Source organism: Lepidochelys kempii, chromosome 1 (genome assembly GCF_965140265.1).
Source record: "Lepidochelys kempii isolate rLepKem1 chromosome 1, rLepKem1.hap2, whole genome shotgun sequence".
NCBI classification, from domain to species: Eukaryota; Metazoa; Chordata; order Testudines; family Cheloniidae; genus Lepidochelys; species Lepidochelys kempii.
The window spans coordinates 208828041-208852455 of record NC_133256.1 but is presented as its reverse complement, the minus strand read 5'-3'; the positions used below and the strand labels follow the sequence as shown (position 1 = coordinate 208852455).

Sequence of the window (24415 nt, the reverse complement as noted above, 5' to 3'; positions counted from 1 at the left end):
GAGGAGGGAATTGAGCCTGGGTCTCCCACATAACAGGTGAGTGTGCTAACCACTGGGCTTTGTCACCTACCTGTTAGGCACATTCCATTCTAGAGAGCTGCATGTTTTCTTTAATAACATTTTTAATATTGTTTCCTCAAAGGGGCAGTGGGTGCCATGCACTAGCTGAACTAAATGTTGAGTGACTGAGATCAGTTGGGGGAGGTTTGAGTCAAGGTTTGAGCCCCAGGGATGTGCAAAAAAGTAACACTGTTGATTTTGTAAAATGCTAAGGTTTTTTTCAGGAAGCTGTATCTTAGGAACCCCGTGCTCAAATGACTCCAAATTTGGAACACTAACCTGACCCCTTGCCCCATAAAGCACAACAAATTTCAAAATATTCTAAGCATGCAGCTTGTACAGCACTTAGAGAAGTTGCTCTTTAAACAGAAAGGGCTTCTCAACCTGAACCAAAGTAGATTTGGCACTCTATTGTAATGGGAACACTTAATTCCAGTTTTGCTGGACTGGATTCAAACTGATGACCAGCTGGTGAACGTTTCAGTAGCTCATAACCAATGCACTGAGACATCCAGTTCCTTGCATCCAGAAATTAAGCTTCCTTTCTGGAAGGATGTTTATTTAATCAAGTTCTGCCTTGATTGAAGTTTACCCAGCCATTTTCCAGTCTCTGGACATGAAGGTCTTGTCTTCACTGCAAAGATAACTTGAGTTCTCACTCCAGTGTTGTCCCTAACCCGAGTCTCATCTACACGTGCAACCATCTCACTTAAGGGTGATGGTGCTTTTCACTTGAAATGTCAGGGCTGGGTAGGCTAAAGCTCAGGTGTTGCTAAAACTCAAGCAGTTAACATGACCACTCTGCAATGTGGATGTCGGCTAACACCACTGGAGTGCTCTTAGTCTTCCAGTGCCTTCCCACATTTCCCCCTGGGCCACATTTTCTTGCTGTCTACATACTAGCCAAAGTTACCTATTAATTCACATAACACAGTTTAGTATTTGACTCCACATTCCTACGTGGGTTACAGACTGCAATAGCACTCTGTTGCAGGGTGACTGGCCCCTTTAAGAGGGAGGGAGGTGTCCAGTGCACCTGTGATTCATCAGTTGCTGCCAGATTGGGCTTGAGTTGAAAGAGAGCATCTGGGCCCTAGAGGGGAGGAGACTGAGTGAAGTGGAAAAGGGCTCAGGGCTAAAAGACCAGTAGAGGAGCTAGCTTGCTGATCTTCCTGAGCTGAAGAGCAAATGCTGGGAGGCTGAAAGGGGCTGACTTGTTGGAATGTGTGTTTCATAGAGGAGTCATGAGTAGGGCTACATGTTTGTCTTGGAGGTTGCAGAAGTCACGAATTCCAAGACTTCCTGCAACGTCCTTGACTTCTGCAGCTGCCAGTGTGGCTGACTCCAGTGCCCCCCAAGCAGCTGGCTGCTCAGGCGTCCCTGGGGACAGCCACAACAGCCACTGCTGGAGCGGCTCTGCAGCCTGCTGCTCAGGTGGCCCCGCAGCCAGTCACACCAGCTGCTGCTGGAGCTGCCCCAGCCCCGGGGCCAGCCATACCGGCCGATGCTCAGGCAACCCTGGGCAGCTGGCCCTGGGGATCACCTGAGCAGTTGACCCAGGGGTGGCCGGCACAGTGGCTCCCCTACAGCGGTGACTGGAGCAGCCACTGGTCCCCTGGGGCTCCCTCACTCCTCCGGCTGCTGGTGCTGTGGGCTCCCCTAACCCCCCACCCCACCCCACTCCCCGCAGTCATACACTCATAGGACTAGGAAAGGACCTCGAGAGGTCATCTAGTTCAGTCCCCTGCACTCATGGCAGGACTAAGTATTATCTAGACAATCCCTGACAGTCCCTCACCTAAGATTCAAGCAGGGGTATTTATAGTATAAGTCATGGACGGGTCACAGGCCGTGATTTTTTGTTTCTTGCCTTTGACCTGTCCATGACTTTTACTAAACATACCCATGATTAAATAGTAGCCTAAGTCATGAGACTGGTCACTCCCAGTTGGATGGCCTGGAGATTGAGGTCCTGGAACAAGGGCAGAAAGGAACTGGGAACAGAGTGCTGGTGGACTCGTGGCTGGATGACCTGGGAATGATGTCCCTGGACAGGGGACTGGAGAATTGCTGTAGTTGTATGTTTTACTGTGGGAACTGGGAGGATAATTTTACCATGAGGGTTCTACAGACTATTGTACATGTACATAAATAAATTATGCCCAGAGGTGGGACTTTTTATCAGATGGTGAGAAATACTGTGCTCTTTATGGCTGGATTGAGGGGAAACTGAGGCAGGTGCACTTGTCTTGTTGTGGCTTGCCCCAGGTTTGGGCCACCTTGTCATATACTCCTATTTTGGTATAGCACTATGCCCAGAAGAAAAGGCCTCCAGAAGGTCATTTTCCCAGCATGATGCCAGCTGGCCAGAGGTTGACACCTGGGTTTTGATGGATCTCTGGTGTGAGGCCAAGAACTATGTTGTCAGGACCATGTATGGGTTGTGCCCCCAGAAGGGCTAACCCTAGCTAGAAGCTGGGACTGAACAACAGGGGGAGGAGGGCACTTGATACATTTCCCTGTTCTGTGTACTCCTTTGAAGGATCTGGCACCGGTCACTGTCAGAAAACAGGATCTGGGCTAGATGGACTATTGCTCTGATCCCGAATGGTCATTCTTATGTTCTTATCAAGCATGGGATGTGTCCCCAGAAGTCCTAGCCCCTCACATGAGTAACAGCACCCTGGACTTGAAAATGATTTTGTATTGTGTCCACACTCAGGAGGTCCCATTCAAGTGAATTGTGCAATGGAGAGAAGCCCACAGTCAAAACTTCCTGCACACTGATCTCACTCTCCTTCAAACACACTCTGCAACCCAGCATACCATCCTAAGCTTGAAGAAACAGCCTGTGACACAGTGGCCTATTGGTGCCAACTGGCTCCCTGGGGTTCACTGTTCTTTACAAGCAACTCCTGTCTCAGACCTGATAAACCCATGACACCTAACATACCACTTTCATGGTATTTAACTATGAAGGGTAGCATGTGAGGCCTCTGCTGAAAGCTTGTAACTTATCAATACTCATAATCGTTGTGAGATGTGTGTACGGGTGATATTTAAGGGGTAATGCCACTATTTTGAAAATTATGCCCTTATGGTCTTGGAGGGAAAGTGAGTCACCAGGCAATAATACATAGGAGCTGGAACTAGGGGTGTGGGGGTGCTGCAGCACCCCCTGACTTGAAGTAGTTTCCATTATATACAGGGTTTACAGTTCGGTTCAATGACTCTCAGCACCCCCACTATACAAATTGTTCCAGCACCTCTGCAGTAATATGTCTTGGTGATGGCCCATCACGCAGAAGGGAGTTGTCACCCTGTCCCCTGCTTATGTAATGTAATTCTCAATTGTCTGCCTTTACACCAATCCAGAAAAGTCAATGGAAAACCATCAAAGACAAACTATAAACAGTGAAACCACTTGGGAAGTGAAAAGGAACAATATGATAGTGAGAGGATCACCCTGTCTGTGAATAAAGGTGACAGACTGATTCAGTAGATCACCGAGTGGAGAAAGACACTATGTAGCTATTCACTGCCTTGATGAGCGGGGTTGCTTCATGAAATTCAACTATTAACCAGGGACTGGAATGCTCCTAGCTGTGGAGATCCCCAGACTGTTTGTTTGCTGACAGGGTTCTGAAGTGCTTGAAGGCACCTAGGCTTGATCTACACTTACAACTTATATTGGCATAGCTATGTTGGTCAGAGTTGTGACCTCACTGACTGACATAGAGATGCCAACAAAACCCGCAGTGTAAACACAGCTACGCTGACAGAAGAATGCTTCTGTCAATATTGTGTAAGCCTGTAAGGGACATATACAACAGTTATGGCTTGAATAATTAATAACTACTGATTCTTTCTGGCCCTCAAAAATTGGAAAAATATATCCACCGGAAACCTACTGACCACTATTCCTACCTACATGCCTCCAGCTTTCATCCACACCACACCACATGATCCATTGTCTACAGCCAAGCTCTACGATACAACTGTATTTGCTCCAACCCTTCAAACAGAGACAAACACCTACAAGATCTCTATCAAGCATTCTTACAACTACAGTACCCACCTGCTGAAGTGAAGAAACGGACTGACAGAGCCAGAAGAGTACCCAGAAGTTACCTACTACAGGACAGGCCCAACAAAGAAAATAACAGAACGCCACTAGCCATCACCTTCAGCCCCCAACTAAAACCTCTCCAACGCATCATCAAGGATCTTCAACCGATCCTGAAGGGAGACAGGCCAGTCCTTGCTTACAGACAGCCCCCCAACCTGAAGCAAATACTCACCAGCAACCACACACCACACAACAGAACCACTAACCCAGGAACCTATCCTTGCAACAAAGCCCGTTGCCAACTCTGTCCACATATCTATTCAGGGAACACCATCATAGGGCCTAATCACATCAGCCACCCTATCAGAGGCTCGTTCACCTGCACATCTACCAATGTGATATATGCCATCATGTGCCAGCAATGCCCCTCTGCCATTGGTCAGACTGGACAGTCTACATAAAAGAATAAATGGACACAAATCAGACGTCAAGAATTATAACATTCAAAAACCAGTTGGAGAACACTTCAATCTCTTCGGTCACTCGATTACAAACCTAAAAGTTGCAATTCTTCAACAAAAAAACTTCAAAAACAGATTCCAACGAGAGATTGCTGAATTGGAATTAATTTGCAAACTGGACACCATTAACTTAGGCGTGAATAGAGACTGGGAGTGGATGGGTCATTACACAAAGTAAAACTATTTTCCCATGTTTATTCCACCCCTCCACCCCTCCTGTTCTTCAGACATGCTTGTCAACTGCTGGAAATGGCCCACCTTGATTATCACTACAAAAGGTTTCCGCCCCGCCCCGCTCCGCTCTCCTGCTGGTAATAGCTCACCTTAAGTGATCATTCCGGTTACAGTGTGTATGGTAACACCCATTGTTTCATGTTCTCAATGTATATAAATCTCCCCACTGTATTTTCCACTGAATGCATCCGATGAAGTGAGCTGTAGCTCACGAAAGCTTATGCTCAAATAAATTTGTTAGTCTCTAACGTGCTGCAAGTCCTCCTTTTCTTTTTGCGAATACAGACTAACACGGCTGCTACTCTGAAACATATCCACTGCTGTTTGTGCCAAAATAGGATCCACTCAGGAAGTCAAGACAATAAGAAAATGGGTCACATCATGTGAGACATTTTGTCTAAGGACCCAGAGATCAGCCAAGGTTAGGAGTTGCTCTCTCCAGTAATAGAAACTAAAATGGCTAAATGAGAGTATTGTTAATCACATCACGTACACAAGAATCTCTCATAATTTGCATATAGATAGACTCTCTTTTTCCCTCCCAGTCTAGCTAAAAAGAACTACAAGTTACCAAGGAAAGGTGACATACAGCTTTGCTATGCAAACATTGCATAGTGTTCCTTGTGAGTGGATCAAGAGATGGGTGAGGAAGCTGCAAGTTAAGCGAATTAGAAAAGTAAGTTTGAAGGTCAAACTGGGCAAACTACCTGTTACACCAAGAAATCTAAACCACATGTTTTCACCCCAAATTGTAAGATATATATTGTTTTCCTTGTAAATCAAAAATACCGTGGATAATCTGTCTTTCATCCCAAATTGGAAGCTGCATATTTGTTTGCCTTGTGAGTCAGATCTACATCCTTCTGTATGTGAATACCGCTTGTTCTGTTGGAAGGCCCATAATGGGAAATGCTTATGTACAATCAGTGAATGTATGGAGTACGTCCTCCAAATTTACAGGTTTCAGAGTAACAGCCGTGTTAGTCTGTATTTGCAAAAAGAAAAGGAGTACTTGTGGCACCTTAGAGACTAACCAAATTGGTTAGTCTCTAAGGTGCCACAAGTACTCCTCCAAATTTAGAAGACCATAAGAGATTTTATTGGTTACATAACAAACAATTGTTGCACTCCAGAAGTAACAGGTATTTCCTGGTACAAGGAAGAAGGAATGTTGAAAGATATAAACCAGGGTGTAACTTTGAAATATGAAGAAAAATTACTTGAAACCAGTGATCCCAACTGATATTAGGGACTAATAATGAAATACAGTCCTTGAAATGACTCATGAAAAAAGCCTCTGATAAGAAAAAGAACTGAAGATATTTGCTGTACACCACCTGCTGGATACCAATGGAAGCAGCAGACAAACAGAGCTGAAATCTGAACAATCACTTGGCACGTGTCCAGTAGAAATCAGAGGCTGGCCCCTTACAATGAGACCTGAAATTAGGTACTGTATATAAAACTGAGTTCACCATGTGCAACTGGAGAGCTGACTGTCACTGAACTTAACAAGAAAGCGCAGCCTCCTAAGTGTGACAGATTCCTGGACCAGCCATGTGAAAAGGACTCTCCCCTATCCCAGTGTTAAGAGGATAAGAAGTGGTAAGATCTTATTTCAAATATTGTATTTCCCCTTCTATTATTTAATATAAATAACTATAGGTTCTTCTTTGAGTAGCATCCCCATGGGTACTCCACTTCAAGTGCCCATGTGCCCTTGATGGGAGATTTTCAGTAGCAGCCCCCTACACGTGCCATACACATCCTTGTATCCCTTATTGAGGTATATAGGGCTGCATGGGTAAGCTGTCCTCAGTTCCTTCTCAATCACCTTTGGCCTACACAACCTGCCTGCTTCACTTTTATCTAGTTGTAGTTTAGATTATCTTAGTTGTAATTAGTTTAGTGGATTTGTTTGTTTGTTCCTTCCCCTCTGAGGGATTGTTCTGGACTTTATTATCTAGGGTATGCTGGGATCCCCAGGCTTTAAGCATTGTCTTTCCTACCAGGAGCCATTTCCTGACGGACATTCTCAGTGTTTGCAGTGTTTGGGAGACACCCATGTACTGACCAAGTGTAAGACCTGCTCCTCATTCAAGAGCAGATTTTGTAAAAACAGGGAAATAAAGTTCAAACTGTTCATGAGTGATCAAGCCCTACAACAGGCTTCCAAACCAGGCTCCAAGAAGCCCCTTGTACACTGGGCTGTGAGCACATTTAGTGCCCTGCCTGCATCAGGATCCTGGTCACTGAGACCCTTGAAGGATGGAATGGCTGGTACCCTGTCCACCTTCAGGTCACAGTCACTGAAAGCCTTGGGAGATGCAGCACCTATAGCCATACCCATGGTACCAAGAGCCCCGCGCATTAAGTCTGCGTGTACCAATAAAAGAAGCAGGAGTGTTAGATCTCCTTCCAAGAAGTCTTTGTCACTGACTGCGAAGAAGGTTCTGGAGACCTCAGGTCCCAAAGGGAATACTATCAAGGTTCTGAGTCAGTCCGGTACCGAGAAAATGTCTCAGGTTTCCTCTAAGAGCCAAACTTCTTCTAAATAAGACTCGGTACTGAAGAGCCCTTCTGCTTCAAGCACTCATGTCAATATGAGCAGAAATTCCTCTTCAAAAAGGTCGGCAGCATCAGATTAATCAGTAACCTCTGTACCTATATTGGTGCCCCGGATCACTACACTGGTACCATCCGAGTCAGTCTGGATGTACTTACTCAAAGCATTTAGCGTCTGCTGCACTGGCACATTCTGGATAGGTCCGTTCCTCGGTACCGACACAGCTCTCCACAGGATTGCAGCCAGCTCCCATTTACATGGCAGTACCGTTGGTGTTTCGATATTCAAAGGTTCTTGTTGTGTTGGATCAGCCAGAATCTCCATTACTTACTGGTACTGGACAGCTTTCCATACCAAAATCTTCTGGGTCACTGACTCTGAGTTTTTCACTGAGACCTCCTTCGACCCAGACGGCAGCCATCCAGGGTGAACACTTATCTTTCCCCGCAGAATATGTTGACAATGAGTCTTCTTATAGTATTGTGATTCAGGGGTCTCCTGTCTATTCTGCAGGACACCGTTCTTCTACATATTCTCAGGTAATGGAAGACAGATAAATTTGTCCCCCAGCTATCTGGGATGACCAACAGCAGATGCCTCCTCCTTTGCCATCTGGGCTGTCTGCCCCCCCTTCCCCCCAGTGGCCTTATTGGGACCCCTGGGCCTTGCACCAGCCAACAGTTCCTGAAGGTGGTAAGCCATTCCTACAGAGAATATAGGAAGACCCATTATCACAAACCCTCATTCCCACCTCCCCAGCCACAGCTGGTAGCGGAGAGCTTTGAGGAATATGAGGCAAAGGCTCACTTCACACAAATATTTCTTTGTCATCACTGGGTGAGGCTGTAAATGCCTCCACTGCCTTTCATGGCAGATGACTTTAGACAATTCCAGGAGCTGATGACGCGCATTGCTGATAAAGTTCAAATCCTTTTAGAAAAGGCCCAGGACTCCTCGACATTTTACATACTTCAGGTTCTGCATGGGTGGCCATTCCTGTAAATGAGGCTTTACTAGAGCCTGCTAAGACCATTTGGCAGAGTCTAGCTAGGGGAGAGGTGGGCAAACTATGGCCCGCGGGACCATCCTGCTCGGCCCCTGAGCTCCTGGCTGGGGAGGCTAGCCCGGGCTCCTCCCCCTCTGTCCCCCCTCCCCCGGAGTCACACCACCGCGCAGGCAGCGGGGCTGCGAGCTCCTGCCACTCTGAGTGGCATGGTAAGGGGGTGGTGGAGGTGCGCGCATGGGGCGGTGGGGGGGTTGGGTAGGGGGTCCCGGAGGGCAGTCAGGGGACAGGGAGCAGTTGGACGGGGTGGAGGTTCGGGGGGGGGGGTCAGGGAACGCAGGGGGGTTGGATAGGGCTTGGGAGTCCTGGGGGGCCTGTTGGTGGGGTGGATAGGGGCCGGGGGGGCAGCCAGGGGACAGGGAGCAGGGCAGGTTGGATAGGTCGGGGGCTCTGAGGGGGGAAGTCAGGGGGTGGGAAGTGGGAGGGGGTGGATAGGGGGCAGAGGCCAGGCTGTTTGGGGGGCACAGCCTTCCCTACCCGGCCCTCCATACTGTTTCACACCCCAATGTGGCCCTCAGGCCAAAAAGTTTGCCCATCCCTGAGCTAGGGCATCTCCTGCTTGAAAACATGCTGACAAAAATATTATACTCTGGCCAAGGATTTGGAATTTTTATTTTCACACCTGTCACCCAATTCTCTGGTTGTAGAAGCAGCCAGAGTGTGGTAGACAGCACAGTACAAAACTTATCCCTTTCAGCAAGGACCAGAAGCGACTCGACCTCTTCAGTCTCAAGAGTTACTTCTCTGCAATGTTGCAATTCAGAATAGCAAACCACCAAGCGGTCAGGTCAAAGTATGACTATCTGAATTACAATAAATTCAGCACCTTTACTGAGCATTTGCCAGAGGAACACTGCAGACAATTTAAGGGCAATTCTTAGTGAGAACATCATTACAGGGCTCCTTAGATGCAGCCAATACTACAGTCTGGTCCATTTCCACTATGATCATGATGTGATGAGCATCTTGGCTCCAGCTGTCCAGCTTCCCAAGGGAAGTGCAGAGTGCTGTTGAGGACTTCTCTTTTGATGTCACAAGTTGTACCTTAGTCAAATGATGAGTCGCTTCACACTTTGAAGGATTCGAGGGCTACGCTTAGCTCCCTCGGGATTTATACCCCTGTGAATAAAAGAAAATTTAGCAGGTCTCAAACAGCTCAGAAATCTCACTTGTTCCATTTCTTGAATTTCCATAGGCTGCCTGAACCACTGGACAGGAGACCAAAATACTAATAAAGAAGTCAACAATTGTCACAGATACTTCATCCCAGCCATCCACATCATCTAAATCAGTGGTTTTCAAACTGTGGGTTGCGACCCAGTACTGGGTTGTGGAATGTAAGGCACTGGGTCGCAGCAGCTCTGGTCAGCATCGTCAACCAGGCTGTTCAAAGTCCCATTGGCGGTGCTGCCCGGCTAAGGCAGGCTAGTCCCTACCTGTTCCGACACCACACTGCACCCTGGAAGTGGCCAGCAGCAGGTCTGACTCCTAAGCGGAGCCAGCACTCCTGTCCGTGTGCTGTCTCCGCCCCGAGCACCGGCTCCGCACACCCATTTGCCAGGAACCAGCCAATGGGAGCTGGGGGGTGGTGGTACCTGCGGGTGAGATCTGTGTGGAGCTCATTGTGCACCTCAGCCGAGAAGTCAGACCTGCTGCTGCTGCTTCCGGGGAGCAGTGTGATCTGCGGTGCCAGGATAGGCAGGAAGCCTGCCTTAGCACCTCTACTGACTGGGAGCCGCCGGAGGTAAGCCCGCGCCCCAAACCCGCACCCCAAACCTCTGCCCCAGCCCTGAGCCCCCCAAACCCAGAGCCCCTTCCTGCACCCCAAACCCATCATCTCTGACCCCACCCCAGAGCCTGAACCCCCAACCCAGAGCCCTGACCCCCTCCCACACCCTAACCCTCTATCCCAGCCCTGAGCCCTCCCACACCCCAAACCCTTCATCCCCAGCTCCGTTGGGTCACGGGCATCAACAATTTTCTTCAACTGGGTCACCAGAAAAAATGTTTGAAAATCATTGGTCTAAATGCCAGTCCTGATAGCTTTGTTGAGGGCTGAACCATCTGCTCCACAGGAATCTACTGATGCACTATCCCTCCAACCTCCCTTTGGATACTGTCTTTCCCATTTCCAACGGGCATGGGAGAGAATAGGCTCTGCCAAATGGGTTTTGGAGGTCATAACATCCATGTATTCCATTCATTTCACTTCCATCCCTGCCTCTTACCCACTTTCTCATCTCTTTTCAGGGACCCATCTCATGATCAGTTGCTGAGACAGGAAGTTGCCTCTCTTCTGCTTTTAGGGGGCATAGAACCAGTTCCAGTGCAGCAAAAGGGAAAGGGTTTCTATCCCAAGTAATTTCTGGTCCCCAAAAAGAACGGAGGATGGAGACTAATATTAGATCTCAGATATCTAAGCAACTATGCGAAACAGCAGATATTCAGGCTGATGACCCTTGCAGCTATAATTCCCTCCCTAGGTTCTGGAGATTTGTTTGTGGCTCTCGCCGTTCAGGATGTGTATTTCTATGTCATAATTTTTCCTTCTTTATGAGAGATTGCTTTGTTTTACAGTTGACCACGATCACTTCCAGTACTGCGTGCTCCCTTTTGGCATCTCCTGTGCCCCAAGGATATTCTCACAGATCATGACTGTCATAGTTGCCCACCTATGTCAGCTAGGGATAATTGTCTTCTCTTATCTTGACAATTAGCTATTCAGAGGTCTATCTTACCAGAAGTCCTATTGGCAGTACAAGCAACAAGATCTCTGTTTCACAATTTAGGCCTCCAACTCAATCTCAAAAAGTTTGCGGTGACTCAAATTTCATAGGAACTTCTCTGGATGCTGTGACAGGCAAGGTTTACCTGCCTACAAGTAGGTTTGTGAGCCTAAGAAATCTAATTTTAAGGATTCAGATAAATCCTCAAATCTTGGCAAGAAACTGTCTTTGAGTGCTATGTCATAAGGCAGCTTGTATCTTCATAACCCAGCTCACTAGATTACATCTTCAGTTCTTCCAGGGAGATTCAGGACAGTTTAGGTACCAAACAAGCACAATCTGGAAAAGCAGGTGTCTGTTCCATGTGGAGTTCTGGAGTCATTCAGTCAGCAGAAGGACCCCTCCAGAATTTGTTCAAGCCCTTCCCACCATCACTATGAGTTCTCTCAAGGTGCACTTGGCAGCTATAACAGCTTTTCATTCACCTGTTGAAGGCTTTTCATTTTTTTCCCACCCCATAATGTCAAGATTCTTCAGAGGACTGATGAATCTTTTCCCACAGATTAGAGAACCTACTCAAATATGAGACTTGAACTCTTTCCTTAATTGCCTTAGGAAACAACCCTTTCGAGTCATTAGCTACGTGTTCATTGCTGCATCAGCTGTCCATGAAAACAGCTTTCTTGGGAGCCATCACTTCTGCCAGAAGGGTTGGAGAACTGGGGGCTTTAATGGCAGATTCCCCCCTTTAAAATGTTTTTCAAGGAAAAAGTTTCACATCCTAAATTTATGCCTAAGGTATCTTCTGAATTTCATATTAACCAGACCATTCATCTTCCAGTTTTTGCCCCCCAAACCATATTAGACTAGGCAGGAAGCTGTCTTGTTACCAGATGTGCCCGTTACTTTGGGGTATGCTCATTTATTAGGGTTACTCTTCTGGGGGGACAGGGGGTGTTCTGTAATTCTATTAATGTACTTCTTATGTCACTTGTGTGTTCATATGGCGCTATACTCCTTCCTTCTGCAAGTCCCCTCCCAATGGAGCTATCCTGCAGGACCTAGGTTCCCCAGGACTGGGTTCCTCCAGCCTTAGGACTAGATGAACACGCGTACACACACACCGCTAACAGAGCAAGTCTGAGCAGACCGGATCAATCAGTGCTCTCAAGCTGATCCCCTCATGTGTCCCTGTAGTCAATGAGCTGGGTTAAGCAGCACCTTCAAGCTGTCACCCTTATGTGCCCCTGGTCTCAATAGGCTGGGCTGAGCAGCACTTTCAGCTGCACCCCCCCTGATATGCCACAGGTTTAACATGTCCCTATCCCCACTTTCACGTCACAATTGTACTGGTAGTACTCACTTGATGAGCAAACCCCACAGAATTTTTGGGTGCTACAGGGATCTTCAGCTTCTGTAAAAGAAGCGCTGCTGCAGAGTAAATGGGGGAAGAAATACAATGGGAGTGGTGAAAGACTGGAATGTGTTACCTAGGGAGGTGGTGGAATCTCCTTCCTAAGCCCTGGTCTACACTAGGACTTTAGGTCGAATTTAGCAGCGTTAAATCGATGTAAACCTGCACCCGTCCACACAATGAAGCCCTTTATTTCGACTTAAAGGGCTCTTAAAATCGATTTCCTTACTCCACCCCTGACAAGTGGATTAGCGCTTAAATCGACGTTGCCGGCTCGAATTTGGGGTACTGTGGACACAATTCGATGGTATTGGCCTCCGGGAGCTATCCCAGAGTGCTCCATTATGACCGCTCTGGACAGCACTCTCAACTGAGATGCACTGGCCAGGTAGACAGGAAAAGAACCGCGAACTTTTGAATCTCATTTCCTGTTTGGCCAGCGTGGCAAGCTGCAGGTGCTCATCAGCACAGGTGATGAGCACCTGCAGAGCTCATCAGCACAGTGCATGTGATGTGACATCACATGCACTGCACATCACAGTGCTGATGAGCACCTGCACATCACAGTGATGTGCAGGTGCTCATCAGCACAGGTGATCAGCACCTGCAGAGCTCATCAGCACAGGTGACCATGATGGAGTCCCAGAATCGCAAAAGATTCATAGATATTTAGGTCAGAAGGGACCATTATGATCATCTAGTCTGACCTCCTGCACAATGCAGGCCACAGAATTTCACCCACCACTTCTAAAAAAGACCTCACACCTATATCTGTGCTATTGAAGTCCTCAAATTGTAGTTTGAAGACCTCAAGGAGCAGAGAATCCTCCAGCAAGTGACCCGTGCCCCATGCTACAGAGGAAGGCGAAAAACCTCCAGGGCCTTCCAATCTGCCCTGGAGGAAAATTCCTTCCCGACCCCAAATATGGCGATCAGCTAAACCCTGAGCATATGGGCAAGATTCATCAGCCAGATACTACAGAAAATTCTTTCCCGGGTAACTTGGATCTTACCCCATCTAAAAACCCATCACAGGCCATTGGGCCTATTTACCATGAATATTTCATTACCAAAACCATGTTATCCCATCATACCATCTCCTCCATAAACTTATCGAGTTTAATCTTAAAGCAAGATAGATCTTTTGCCCCCACTACTTCCCTCGGAAGGCTATTCCAAAACTTCACTCCTCTGATGGTTAGAAACCTTCGTCTAATTTCTAATCTAAATTTCCTAGTGGCCAGTTTATATCCATTTGTTCTTGTGTCCACATTGGTACTGAGTTTAAATAATTCCTCTCCCTCTCTGGTATTTATCCCTCTGATATATTTATAGAGAGCAATCATATCTCCCCTCAACCTTCTTTTAGTTAGGCTAAACAAGCCAAGCTCCCTGAGTCTCCTTTCATAAGACAAGTTTTCCATTCCTCGGATCATCCTAGTAGCCCTTCTCTGTACCTGTTCCAGTTTGAATTCATCCTTCTTAAACATGGGAGACCAGAACTGCACACAGTATTCCAGGTGAGGTCTCACCAGTGCCTTATATAACGGTACTAAAACCTCCTTATCCCTACTGGAAATACCTCTCCTGATGCATCCCAAGACGACATTAGCTTTTTTCACAGCCATATCACATTGGCAGCTCATAGTCATCCTATGATCAACCAATACTCCAAGGTCCTTTTCCTCCTCCGTTACTTCTAGTTGATGCGTCCCTAGCTTATAACTAAAATTCTTGTTATTAATCCCTAAATGCATGACCTTACACTTCTCACTATTAAATTTCATCCTATTCCTATTACTCCAGTTTACAAGGTCATCCAGATCCTCCTGTAGGGTATCCCTGTCCTTCTCTAAATTAGCAATACCTCCCAGCTTTGTATCATCTGCAAACTTTATTAGCACACTCCCACTTTTTGTGCCCAGGTCAGTAATAAAAAGATTAAATAAGATTGGTCCCAAAACTGATCCTTGAGGAACTCCACTGGTAACCTCCCTCCAACTTGACAGTTCACCTTTCAGTAGGACCCGTTGTAGTCTCCCCTTTAACCAATTCCCTATCCACCTTTCAATTTTCCTATTGATGCCCATCTTATCCAATTTAACTAATAATTCCCCATGTGTCACAGTATCAAACGCCTTACTAAAATCTAAGTAAATTAGATCCACTGCGTTTCCTTTATCTAAAAAATCTGTTACTCTCTCAAAGAAGATCAGGTTGGTTTGGCACGATCTACCTTTTGTAAAACCATGTTGTATTTTGTCCCATTTACCATTGACTTCAATGTCCTTAACTACCTTCTCCTTCAAAATTTTTTCCAAGACCTTGCATACTACAGATGTCAAACTAACAGGCCTATAATTACTTGGATCACTTCTTTTCCCTTTCTTAAAAATAGGAACTATGTTAGCAATTCTCCAATCATACGGTACAACCCGAGTTTACAGATTCATTAAAATTTTTTGCTAATGGGCTTGCAATTTCTTGTGCCAATTCTTTTAATATTCTTGGATGAAGATTATCTGGGCCCCCCGATTTAGTCCCATTAAGCTGCTTGAGTTTCGCTTCTACCTCAGATATGGTGATGTCTACCTCCATATCCTCATTCCCATTTATCATGCTACCATTATCCCTAAGATCCTCTTTAGTCTTATTAAAGACTGAGGCAAAGTATTTGTTTAGATATTGGGCCATGCCTAGATTATCCTTGACCTCCACTCCATCCTCAGTTTTTAGCGGTCCCACTTCTTCTTTCTTTGTTTTCTTCCTATTTATATGACTATAGAACCTTTTACTATTGGTTTTAATTCCCTTTGCAAGGTCCAACTCTACTTGACTTTTAGCCTGTCTCACTTTATCCCTACATATTCTGACCTCAATAAGGTAGCTTTCCTTACTGATCCCTCCCTTCTTCCACTCCCTATATGCTTTCTGCTTTTTCTTAATTACCTCTCTAAGATGCTTGCTCATCCAGCTTGGTCTACAACTCCTGCCTATGAATTTTTTCCCCTTTCTTGGGATGCAGGCTTCCGATAGCTTCTGCAGCTTTAATTTAAAATAATCCCAGGCCTCCTCTACCTTTAAACCCATAAATTCTTCAGTCCAATCCACTTCCCTAACTAATTTCCTTAATTTTTGAAAGTCAGCCCTTTTGAAATCAAAAACCCTAGTTGCAGATTTATTTTTGTTAATCCTTCCATTCAATTTGAACTGAATTAGCTCATGATCACTTGAGCCAAGATTATCCCCTACAACCATTTCCTCTATGAGATCCTCATTACTCGCCAAGACCAAATCTAAAATGGCATCCCCTCTAGTCGGTTCAGCAACTACTTGTTGAAGGAATCCATCAGCTATCGCATCTAGGAAAATCTGAGCCCTATTATTACTAGCACTCGTCCTCCAGTCTATATCTGGGAAGTTAAAGTCTCCCATGATCACACAGTTTCCATTAGTATTTACTTTATTAAAAACATTAAAAAGGGCTCTATCCATATCCAAATTAGATCCCGGCGGTCTATAGCACACCCCAAGCACTATCCCAGGGGAGGCTCTAATAGTTTTCTTCCCCAATTTAATTATTGCCCAGACAGACTCAGTCATATCCATTTCATCGCTTCTTATTTCTTTACATTCTATCTCATCATTGATATACAGTGCTACTCCACCACCTTTACTTCGGTCTTTCCTAAACAGCACATACCCTTCAATACCTGTAGCCCAGTCATGACTACTATTCCACCAGGTCTCTGTTATACCTATAATATCTGGTTTCACTTCCTGCACCAGTAACTCTAGTTCCTCCATTTTGTTACCTAGGCTCCTTGCATTAGTGTACAAACATCTTAATTTTTGCTGTTTGGCCTCACTCACATTCTGTACCCTATTAGGCACTGTTATTTTACTACCAGTATAACCTATTAGACTTGTATCTACACTGCCCTTCCTCCTACCTACAGCTGTATCCACTCTTACTTCATTTTCTTTCCACTCTATGCTAAATTCTGGCGTGGAGATTACCTGGACATCTCCCAACCATCTCCCCCAAATTCCTAGTTTAAAGCTCTCTTAATCAGTTGTGCCAGCCTCCATCCTAGAAGTCTATTTCCTTCCCTACTCAGATGAAGTCCATCCCGAGAGAACTGTCCTCTATCCATGAATGCCTCCCAATGGCCATACATCCCAAAGCCCTCCTTATAGCACCACTGCCTAAGCCATCTATTGATAGTCATAATCTTATCACACCTTTGTTGCCCTTCTCTAGGAACAGGCAGAATCCCACTAAAGATCACCTGAGCCTCAATTTCCTTAAGCATCCTCCCCAGCCTAGCATAGTCTCCCTTAATACTTTCCAGCGAGAATCTAGCCGTATCATTTGTTCCCACATGAAGGATAATTAGGGGATTCTTTCCCGCTCCCTTTAGAATCCTTTTTAACCTCAGGTCTACATCCCGTATCTTAGCACCTGGAAGACAGCACACCCTCCTATTTTCTGGATCAGCTCTGGTTACAGGCCTATCTATTCTTCTCAGTAAAGAGTCCCCAATCACATAGACCTGCCTTTTCCTAGTGACGGTGCTATTCTCCAGTCTATCCCCTGTTCCCTCTGGCTGCAAGTTTTTTCCATTCCCATTCTCCCTTGTAATCCTTTTTAACCCATCCTGTATCCTCCTGGGGCTCATATTAGGTGTAATCTCCATTAACTCTTCCCCTTTTCCTATAGGACTAACCGCTCTTCTCTTCTTCCTTGCCCTGTCACCTTCAGTGACTACCTGCTGAGCCCCTTCTTCATTTTCCAACTCTGCAAACCTATTCTGAAGCTCTATTTCTCCTTCACTAGCCCGTCTTTTCCTCTGCCTAGTTCTTTTAGTCACATGCTTCCACTGACCACTTTCCTCACCCAGTCTCCCCTCAGAATTCCCTAGTCCTACTTCCATCTGCAAGTCTGAGCTTTTCCCTTCAGATACCTCATGTCTTTGCTCCATAATCTGCTCAAACCCCTTCCTAAACGCTACCAGACTTTCCACCTGCATCTCCAAACCTCTGATCTTTTCCTCCATCAGCTCTATCAGACGGCATTTCATGCAGACAAAACTCTTACCAGGTGCCCCCTCCAGGATCATGTACATACCACAGCTTCCACATCCAGTCATCTTCATTGTGTCATCTGCTACATGGGTCACTCCCACTGCCACCTCTGAATCTGTCATAGCCTTCCCACCTAAATCCTGTTAATCTGGGAAACACAAACCACACCAAAACACCACCACCCACAGCAAAACCAAACCCCACACAAGCACCACAAGACAAACTCCGCTTTCAAACTCCCACTCAAACTCCCCTGTTTACAGCTCTGTTTGCTAGCTCCTGTGCCACTGCAGCTGTCTGTGCTGCTGCCTGACTGGCTGCTACCTTTATAGGACCCCTAGTCAGTGAAGCCCCGCCCCCTAATCAGGGCTCAGCTTCTCTCCCAGCACAAAGCCCCTACAAGCCTCTACACATACAAATACTACCAATACAAAACCAAACAAACACAAATACCTTCTCCTCCAACAGAACTCCCACTCAAACTCCCCTGTTTACAGCTCTGTTTGCTAGCTCCTGTGCTGCTGCAGCTGTGAGCTCCAGCATGGACCGAACGGGAGGTACGGGATCTGATCACTGTTTGGGGAGAGGAATCCGTGCTATCAGAACACCGTTCCAGTTTTTGAAATGCCAAAACCTTTGTCAAAATCTCCCAGGGCATGAAGGACAGAGGCCATAACAGGAACCCGAAGCAGTGCCGCGTGAAACTGAAGGAGCTGAGGCAAGCCTACCAGAAAACCGGAGAGGCGAACAGCCGCTCTGGGTCAGAGCCCCAAACATGCCGATTCTATGATGAGCTGCATGTCATTTTAGGGGGTTCAGCCACCACTACCCCAGCCGTGTTGTTTGACTCCTTCAATGGAGATGGAGGCAATACGGAAGCAGGTTTTGGGGACGAAGAAGATGAGGAGGAGGAGGAGGAGGAGGTTGTAGATAGCTCACAGCAAGCAAGCGGAGAAACCGGTTTTCCCGACAGCCAGGAACTGTTTCTCACCCTAGACCTGGAGCCAGTACCCACCGAACCCACCCAAGGCTGCCTCCTGGACCCAGCAGGCGGAAAAAGGACCTCTGGTGAGTGTACCTTTTAAAATACTATACATGGTTTAAAAGCAAGCATGTGAAAGGATTACTTTGCCCTGGCATTTGCGGTTCTCCTAGATGTAGTCCTAAAGCCTTTGCAAAAGGTTTCTGGGGAGGGCAGCCTTATTGCGTCCTTCATGGTAGGACACTTTACCACTCCAGGCCAGTAACACGTACTCGGGAATCATTGTAGAACAAAGCATTGCAGTGTATGTTTGCTGGCATTCAAACAACATCCGTTCTTTATCTCTCTATGTTATCCTCAGGAGAGTGAGATCTAATTCATGGTCACCTGGTTGAAATAGAGTGGTTTTCTTCAGGGGACACTCAGAGGAGCCCATTCCTGCTGGGCTGTTTGCCTGTGGCTAAACAGAAATGTTCCCCGCTGTCAGCCACAGGGAGGGGGGAAGGTTGAGGGGGTAGTCACATGGTGGGAGGAGGCAAAATGCGACCTTGTAACGAAAGCACATGTGCTATGTATGTAATGTTAACAGCAAGGTTTACCCTGAAAGAGTGTAGCCACTGTTTTATAAAATGTGTCTTTTTAAATACCGCTGTCCCTTTTTTTTTCTCCACCAGCTGCATGTGTTTCAATGATCACAGGATCTTCTCCTTCCCAGAGGCTAGTGAAGCTTAGAAAGAAAAAAAAACGCACTCGTGATGAAATGTTCTCCGAGCTCATGCTGTCCTCCCACACTGACAGAGCACAGACGAATGCGTGGAGGCAAATAATGTCAGAGTGCAGGAAAGCACAAAATGACCGGGAGGAGAGGTGGCGGGCTGAAGAGAGTAAGTGGCGGGCTGAAGAGAGTAAGTGGCGGGCTGAAGAGAGGGCTGAAGCTCAAATGTGGCGGCAGTGTGATGAGAGGAGGCAGGATTCAATGCTGAGGCTGCTGCAGGACCAAACCAGTATGCTCCAGTGTATGGTTGAGCTGCAGCAAAGGCAGCTGGAGCACAGACTGCCACTGCAGCCCCTCTGTAACCAACCGCCCTCCTCCCCAAGTTCCATAGCCTCCACACCCAGACGCCCAAGAACGCGGTGGGGGGGCCTCCGGCCAACCAGCCACTCCACCACAGAGGATTGCCCAAAAAAAAGAAGGCTGTCATTCAATAAATTTTAAAGTTGTAAACTTTTAAAGTGCTGTGCTTAAAGTGCTGTGTGGCATTTTCCTTCCCTCCTCCACCACCCCTCCTGGGCTACCTTGGTAGTCATCCCCCTATTTGTGTGAGGAATGAATAAAGAATGCATGAATGTGAAGCAACAATGACTTTATTGCCTCTGCAAGTGGTGATTGAAGGGAGGAGGGGCGGGTGGTTAGCTTACAGGGAAGTAGAGTGAACCAAGGGGCGGGGGGTTTCATCAAGGAGAAACAAACAGAACTTTCACACTGTAGCCTGGCCAGTCATGAAACTGGTTTTCAAAACTTCTCTGATGCGTACCACGCCCTCCTGTGCTCTTCTAACCGCCCTGGTGTCTGGCTGCACGTAACCAGCAGCCAGGCGATTTGCCTCAACCTCCCACCCCGCCATAAACGTCTCCCCCTTACTCTCACAGATATTGTGGAGCACACAGCAAGCAGTAATAACAGTGGGAATATTGGTTTCGCTGAGGTCTAAGCGAGTCAGTAAACTGCGCCAGCGCGCCTTTAAATGTCCAAATGCACATTCTACCACCATTCTGCACTTGCTCAGCCTGTAGTTGAACAGCTCCTGACTACTGTCCAGGCTGCCTGTGTACGGCTTCATGAGCCATGGCATTAAGGGGTAGGCTGGGTCCCCAAGGATACATATAGGCATTTCAACATCCCCAACAGTTATTTTCTGGTCTGGGAATAAAATCCCTTCCTGCAGCTTTTGAAACAGACCAGAGTTCCTGAAGATGCGAGCATCATGCACCTTTCCCGGCCATCCCACGTTGATGTTGGTGAAACGTCCGTTGTGACCCACCGGAGCTTGCAGCACTATTGAAAAGTACCCCTTGCGGTTTATGTACTTGCCGGCTTGGTGCTCCGGTGCCAAGATAGGGATATGGGTTCCGTCTATGGCCCCACCACAGTTAGGGAATCCCATTGCAGCAAAGCCATCCACTATGACCTGCACATTTCCCAGGGTCACTACCCTTGATATCAGCAGATCTGTGATTGCGTGGGCTACTTGCATCACAGCAGCCCCCACAGTAGATTTGCCCACTCCAAATTGATTCCCAACTGACTGGTAGCTGTCTGGCGTTGCAAGCTTCCACAGGGCTATCGCCACTCGCTTCTCAACTGTGAGGGCTGCTCTCATCTTGGTATTCATGCGCTTCAGGGCAGGGGAAAGCAAGTCACAAAGTTCCATGAAAGTGCCCTTACGCATGCGAAAGTTTTGCAGCCACTGGGAATCGTCCCAGACCTGCAACACTATGCAGTCCCACCAGTCTGTGCTTGTTTCCCGAGCCCAGAATCAGCGTTCCACAGCATGAACCTGCCCCATTAGCACCATGATGCATGCATTGGCAGGGCCCATGCTTTCAGAGAAATCTGTGTCCATGTCCTGATCACTCATGTGACCGCGCTGATGTCGCCTCCTCGCCCAGTATCGCTCTGCCAGGTTCTGGTGCTGCATATACTGCTGGATAATGCGTGTGGTGTTTAATGTGCTCCTAATTGCCAAAATGAGCTGAGCGGTCTCCATGCTTGCCTTGGTATGGCGTCCGCACAGAAAAAAGGCGCGGAACGATTGTCTGCCGTTGCTCTGACGGAGGGAGGGGCGACTGACAACACGGCTTACAGGGTCGGCTTCAGGGAGCTAAAAATCAACAAAGGGGGTGTCTTTACATCAAGGAGTATTTCAGGCAGGACTTCACGGAGGGTTCCAGTAAGAAATGGTGCACCTAAGTTATTGTTCTTATTGGAACAAGGAGGTTAGCCTGGCCTCTGATTGATACATGGCTAGATTTACCTCGCTGCACCTTCTCTGTGAGTGACTGCAGTGTGACCTAGAGGAATGAGTCCCCTAGACGGGGGAGGGGGGAAGCAAATGAATACAAAACACATCTGGTCTATTTCTTGTTTTGATCCACTCCATCTATCTTTGACATCTTTGGCTGGCAGCAGACGGTGCAGAAGGACTGCATGCCATCCTCATCTCTTGCCTGCCCTGCAGAAGATGGTACAGTACGACTGCTAGCAATCCTTATCACCTGCCTGCTCACCATAAGATGGTTCAATAGGACTGACTGCAGGACTAAAGAGAATGACCTGGTCACGTCACTCCAAATTTAGTCCCTGCGCCCATGTCTGCCCAGGCACTCCTGGCCGACGTGGCCAGGAGCACCTCGGACATGACGACGACGGCTACCAGTCGTATTGCACCGTCTGCTGCCACAAGGCAATGGGTTGCTGCTACTGTGTAGCAATGCAGTACCACGTCTGCCAGCACCCAGGAGACATACGGTGATGGTTACCTGAGCGGGCTCCATGCTTGCTGTGGTATGGCACCTGCACAGGTAACTCAGGAAAAAAGGCGCGAAACGATTGTCTGCCCTTGCTTTCAAGGAGGGAGGTAGGGAACGGGGGCCTGACGATATGTACCCAGAACCACCGGCGACAATGTTTTAGCCCCATCAGGCATTGGGATCTCAACCCAGAATTCCAATGGGAGCGGAGACTGCGGGAACTGTGGGATAGCCACCCACAGTGCAACGTTCCGGAAGTCAACTCTAGCCTCGGTACTGTGGAAGCACTCCACTGAGTTAATGCACTTAATGCACTTAGAGCATTTTCTGTGAGGACACACACACTCGAATATATAAAACCGATTTCTAAAAAAACGACTTCTATAAATTGGACCTAATTTCGTAGTGTAGACATACCCTACGTCTATAAGGCTCGACAGGACTCTTTGCCGTCTTTGTGTAGTGTCTCTATAGGTACACCCTCTTTATCTTACCTCCCTTGTCTTGCTAAGTCTATGCTTTCTAGTGAGACTTCAAGTAACCACATTTTAGATTTTAACTCCCTTATCAGTCCAAGCAAGTTGGCCTAATCGAGATTGTAAACAATAACTTTAAGAGATTGCTTTTGATATTCTAAACATGTGCCTTTTGGATCAATCCATTCAAACACTCTTAAAAGTGCTTTACAGACAAGTGCACCTTTGGCAGCATGATAAATGTGTTAGGTATTAAAGAATTAAGAATGGATGATCATAAGTAAATGTAATAAGAACTCTTGTATTGTTCCTTGGTATAACTTCTGAGTCTTATCTCTAGTCTGTGAAAATTGTCTACCAGACTTCTCTTATGTGATTACACTACTCCCCTGTTTGTACATCCAAGAATGTCATTAGTTCTTTTTGCTACAGCATCACATTGGGAGATCGTGTTCCATTGTTTGTCCCCTATGATTTCTAAAATCCAGGATACAGTCCCCCTGTCCATAAGTATGACCTGCATTTTTTCTTCCTATAGATATAACTTTTTATTTAGCTGTATTAAAACACATTTTGTTTGAATGGGTCCATCTTACCAAGTGATCCAGGTTGCTCTGCGTGACTGCCCTGTCCTCATCATAATTTACAACTCTGGCAATTTTTAGCGACGCATTTTATCAGTGATGAATTTATATTTACTTCCAGATCATTGATGAAAATATTGAACAGCATCAAGCTTAATATTGATCCCTGTGGAACCCCAGTAGAAGCGTTCCAATTCAATGACGATTCCCCATTGACAACTACGTTTTGAGATCTGTCAGCTAGTTCTTAATCCATTGAATGTGTGCTCTATTGATATTGTATAGTACTAATTTTTTAATCAAAATGCCATGCAGTACTAAGTAAAACACCTTACAAAAGTCTAAATCTGTTACATCTACACAGTTTCCTTTCTCAATCAAACTTGTAATCTCATGAAAGAATGAATTTGGGTTTGTCAGACAAGACCTTTTTTCCAGTAAAGCCAAAGACATTAATTATACTCCTATCCTTTCATTCTTTACCAACTTAATCCCATGTCAACTTTTCCATTATTTTGACCAGAATTGATGTCAGGCTAGCCTGTGTCATAGGATGCTGCCCTCCAGCATGCCACCCTGTCACCCCTCATGGTCCTGCAACTGGGGTAATTGACAGAACCACTCATCATCATGCTCGGGTTCTTTCAGTTACCTCAACTAGCTTTGTGGTATCTGAATTATTACGACTTTCTACAAAGTGTAACTCACTTCATTTGTTGCCCCAGTTCTTGCCCACTCTGGGTCCACATAAGAATCCGGGTCAGTTTTCTTTCCCCTGTTCAAGAGATACCCAGCTCCCTTGGGCTGTACCTTCAAATGGTCACTCTATCAAAACAGGAGTCCCCAGCTCTCCTCCTTGGAATTGCATTGTAGGACCGTAGCCAGTTTCTTCTTCAGGTGGCTCTGTGACAATCAGGCTCCAGGCACCCTGAGGTTTAAACCCCCAAAATTAGTAGTTGAACCAACTGATTGTATACTGTATTATTGTACTATAAAAGTATATCGAGTAAGGTCTTTTATGAAAGATTGTAATGTTATAAACTGGATGGTCATTATGAGCTACCTATATAAACTGTGGTTATGAATTTGTCTTTATGCATA

At 46.5% G+C, this 24415-nt stretch overlaps 1 protein-coding gene across 16 annotated transcripts in view; it reads left to right on the top strand.

Annotated features, from left to right (window-relative positions):
- Positions 1-24415, top strand: part of VAMP1 (vesicle associated membrane protein 1) — a 127751-nt gene that overhangs the window by 45230 nt on the left and 58106 nt on the right. For 3 of the 16 annotated variants that reach the window (XR_012154857.1, XR_012154858.1, XM_073311060.1), the window contains 2 exons: positions 18395-18809; positions 19398-20083. The exons of 10 other annotated variants lie outside the window; for them this stretch is intronic. Coding sequence is in view for 4 of the 6 variants with exons in the window: in XM_073311060.1 (XP_073167161.1) it covers positions 18395-18809; positions 19398-19939 (957 nt within the window). In the remaining 2 variants the exon portion in view is untranslated. Of the gene's footprint in view, positions 1-9708; positions 10000-15580; positions 18299-18394; positions 18810-19397; positions 20084-23435; positions 24409-24415 lie in introns of those variants that run through there. 3 more of the 16 variants (XM_073311068.1, XM_073311178.1, XM_073311105.1) reach the window with 3 other exon arrangements.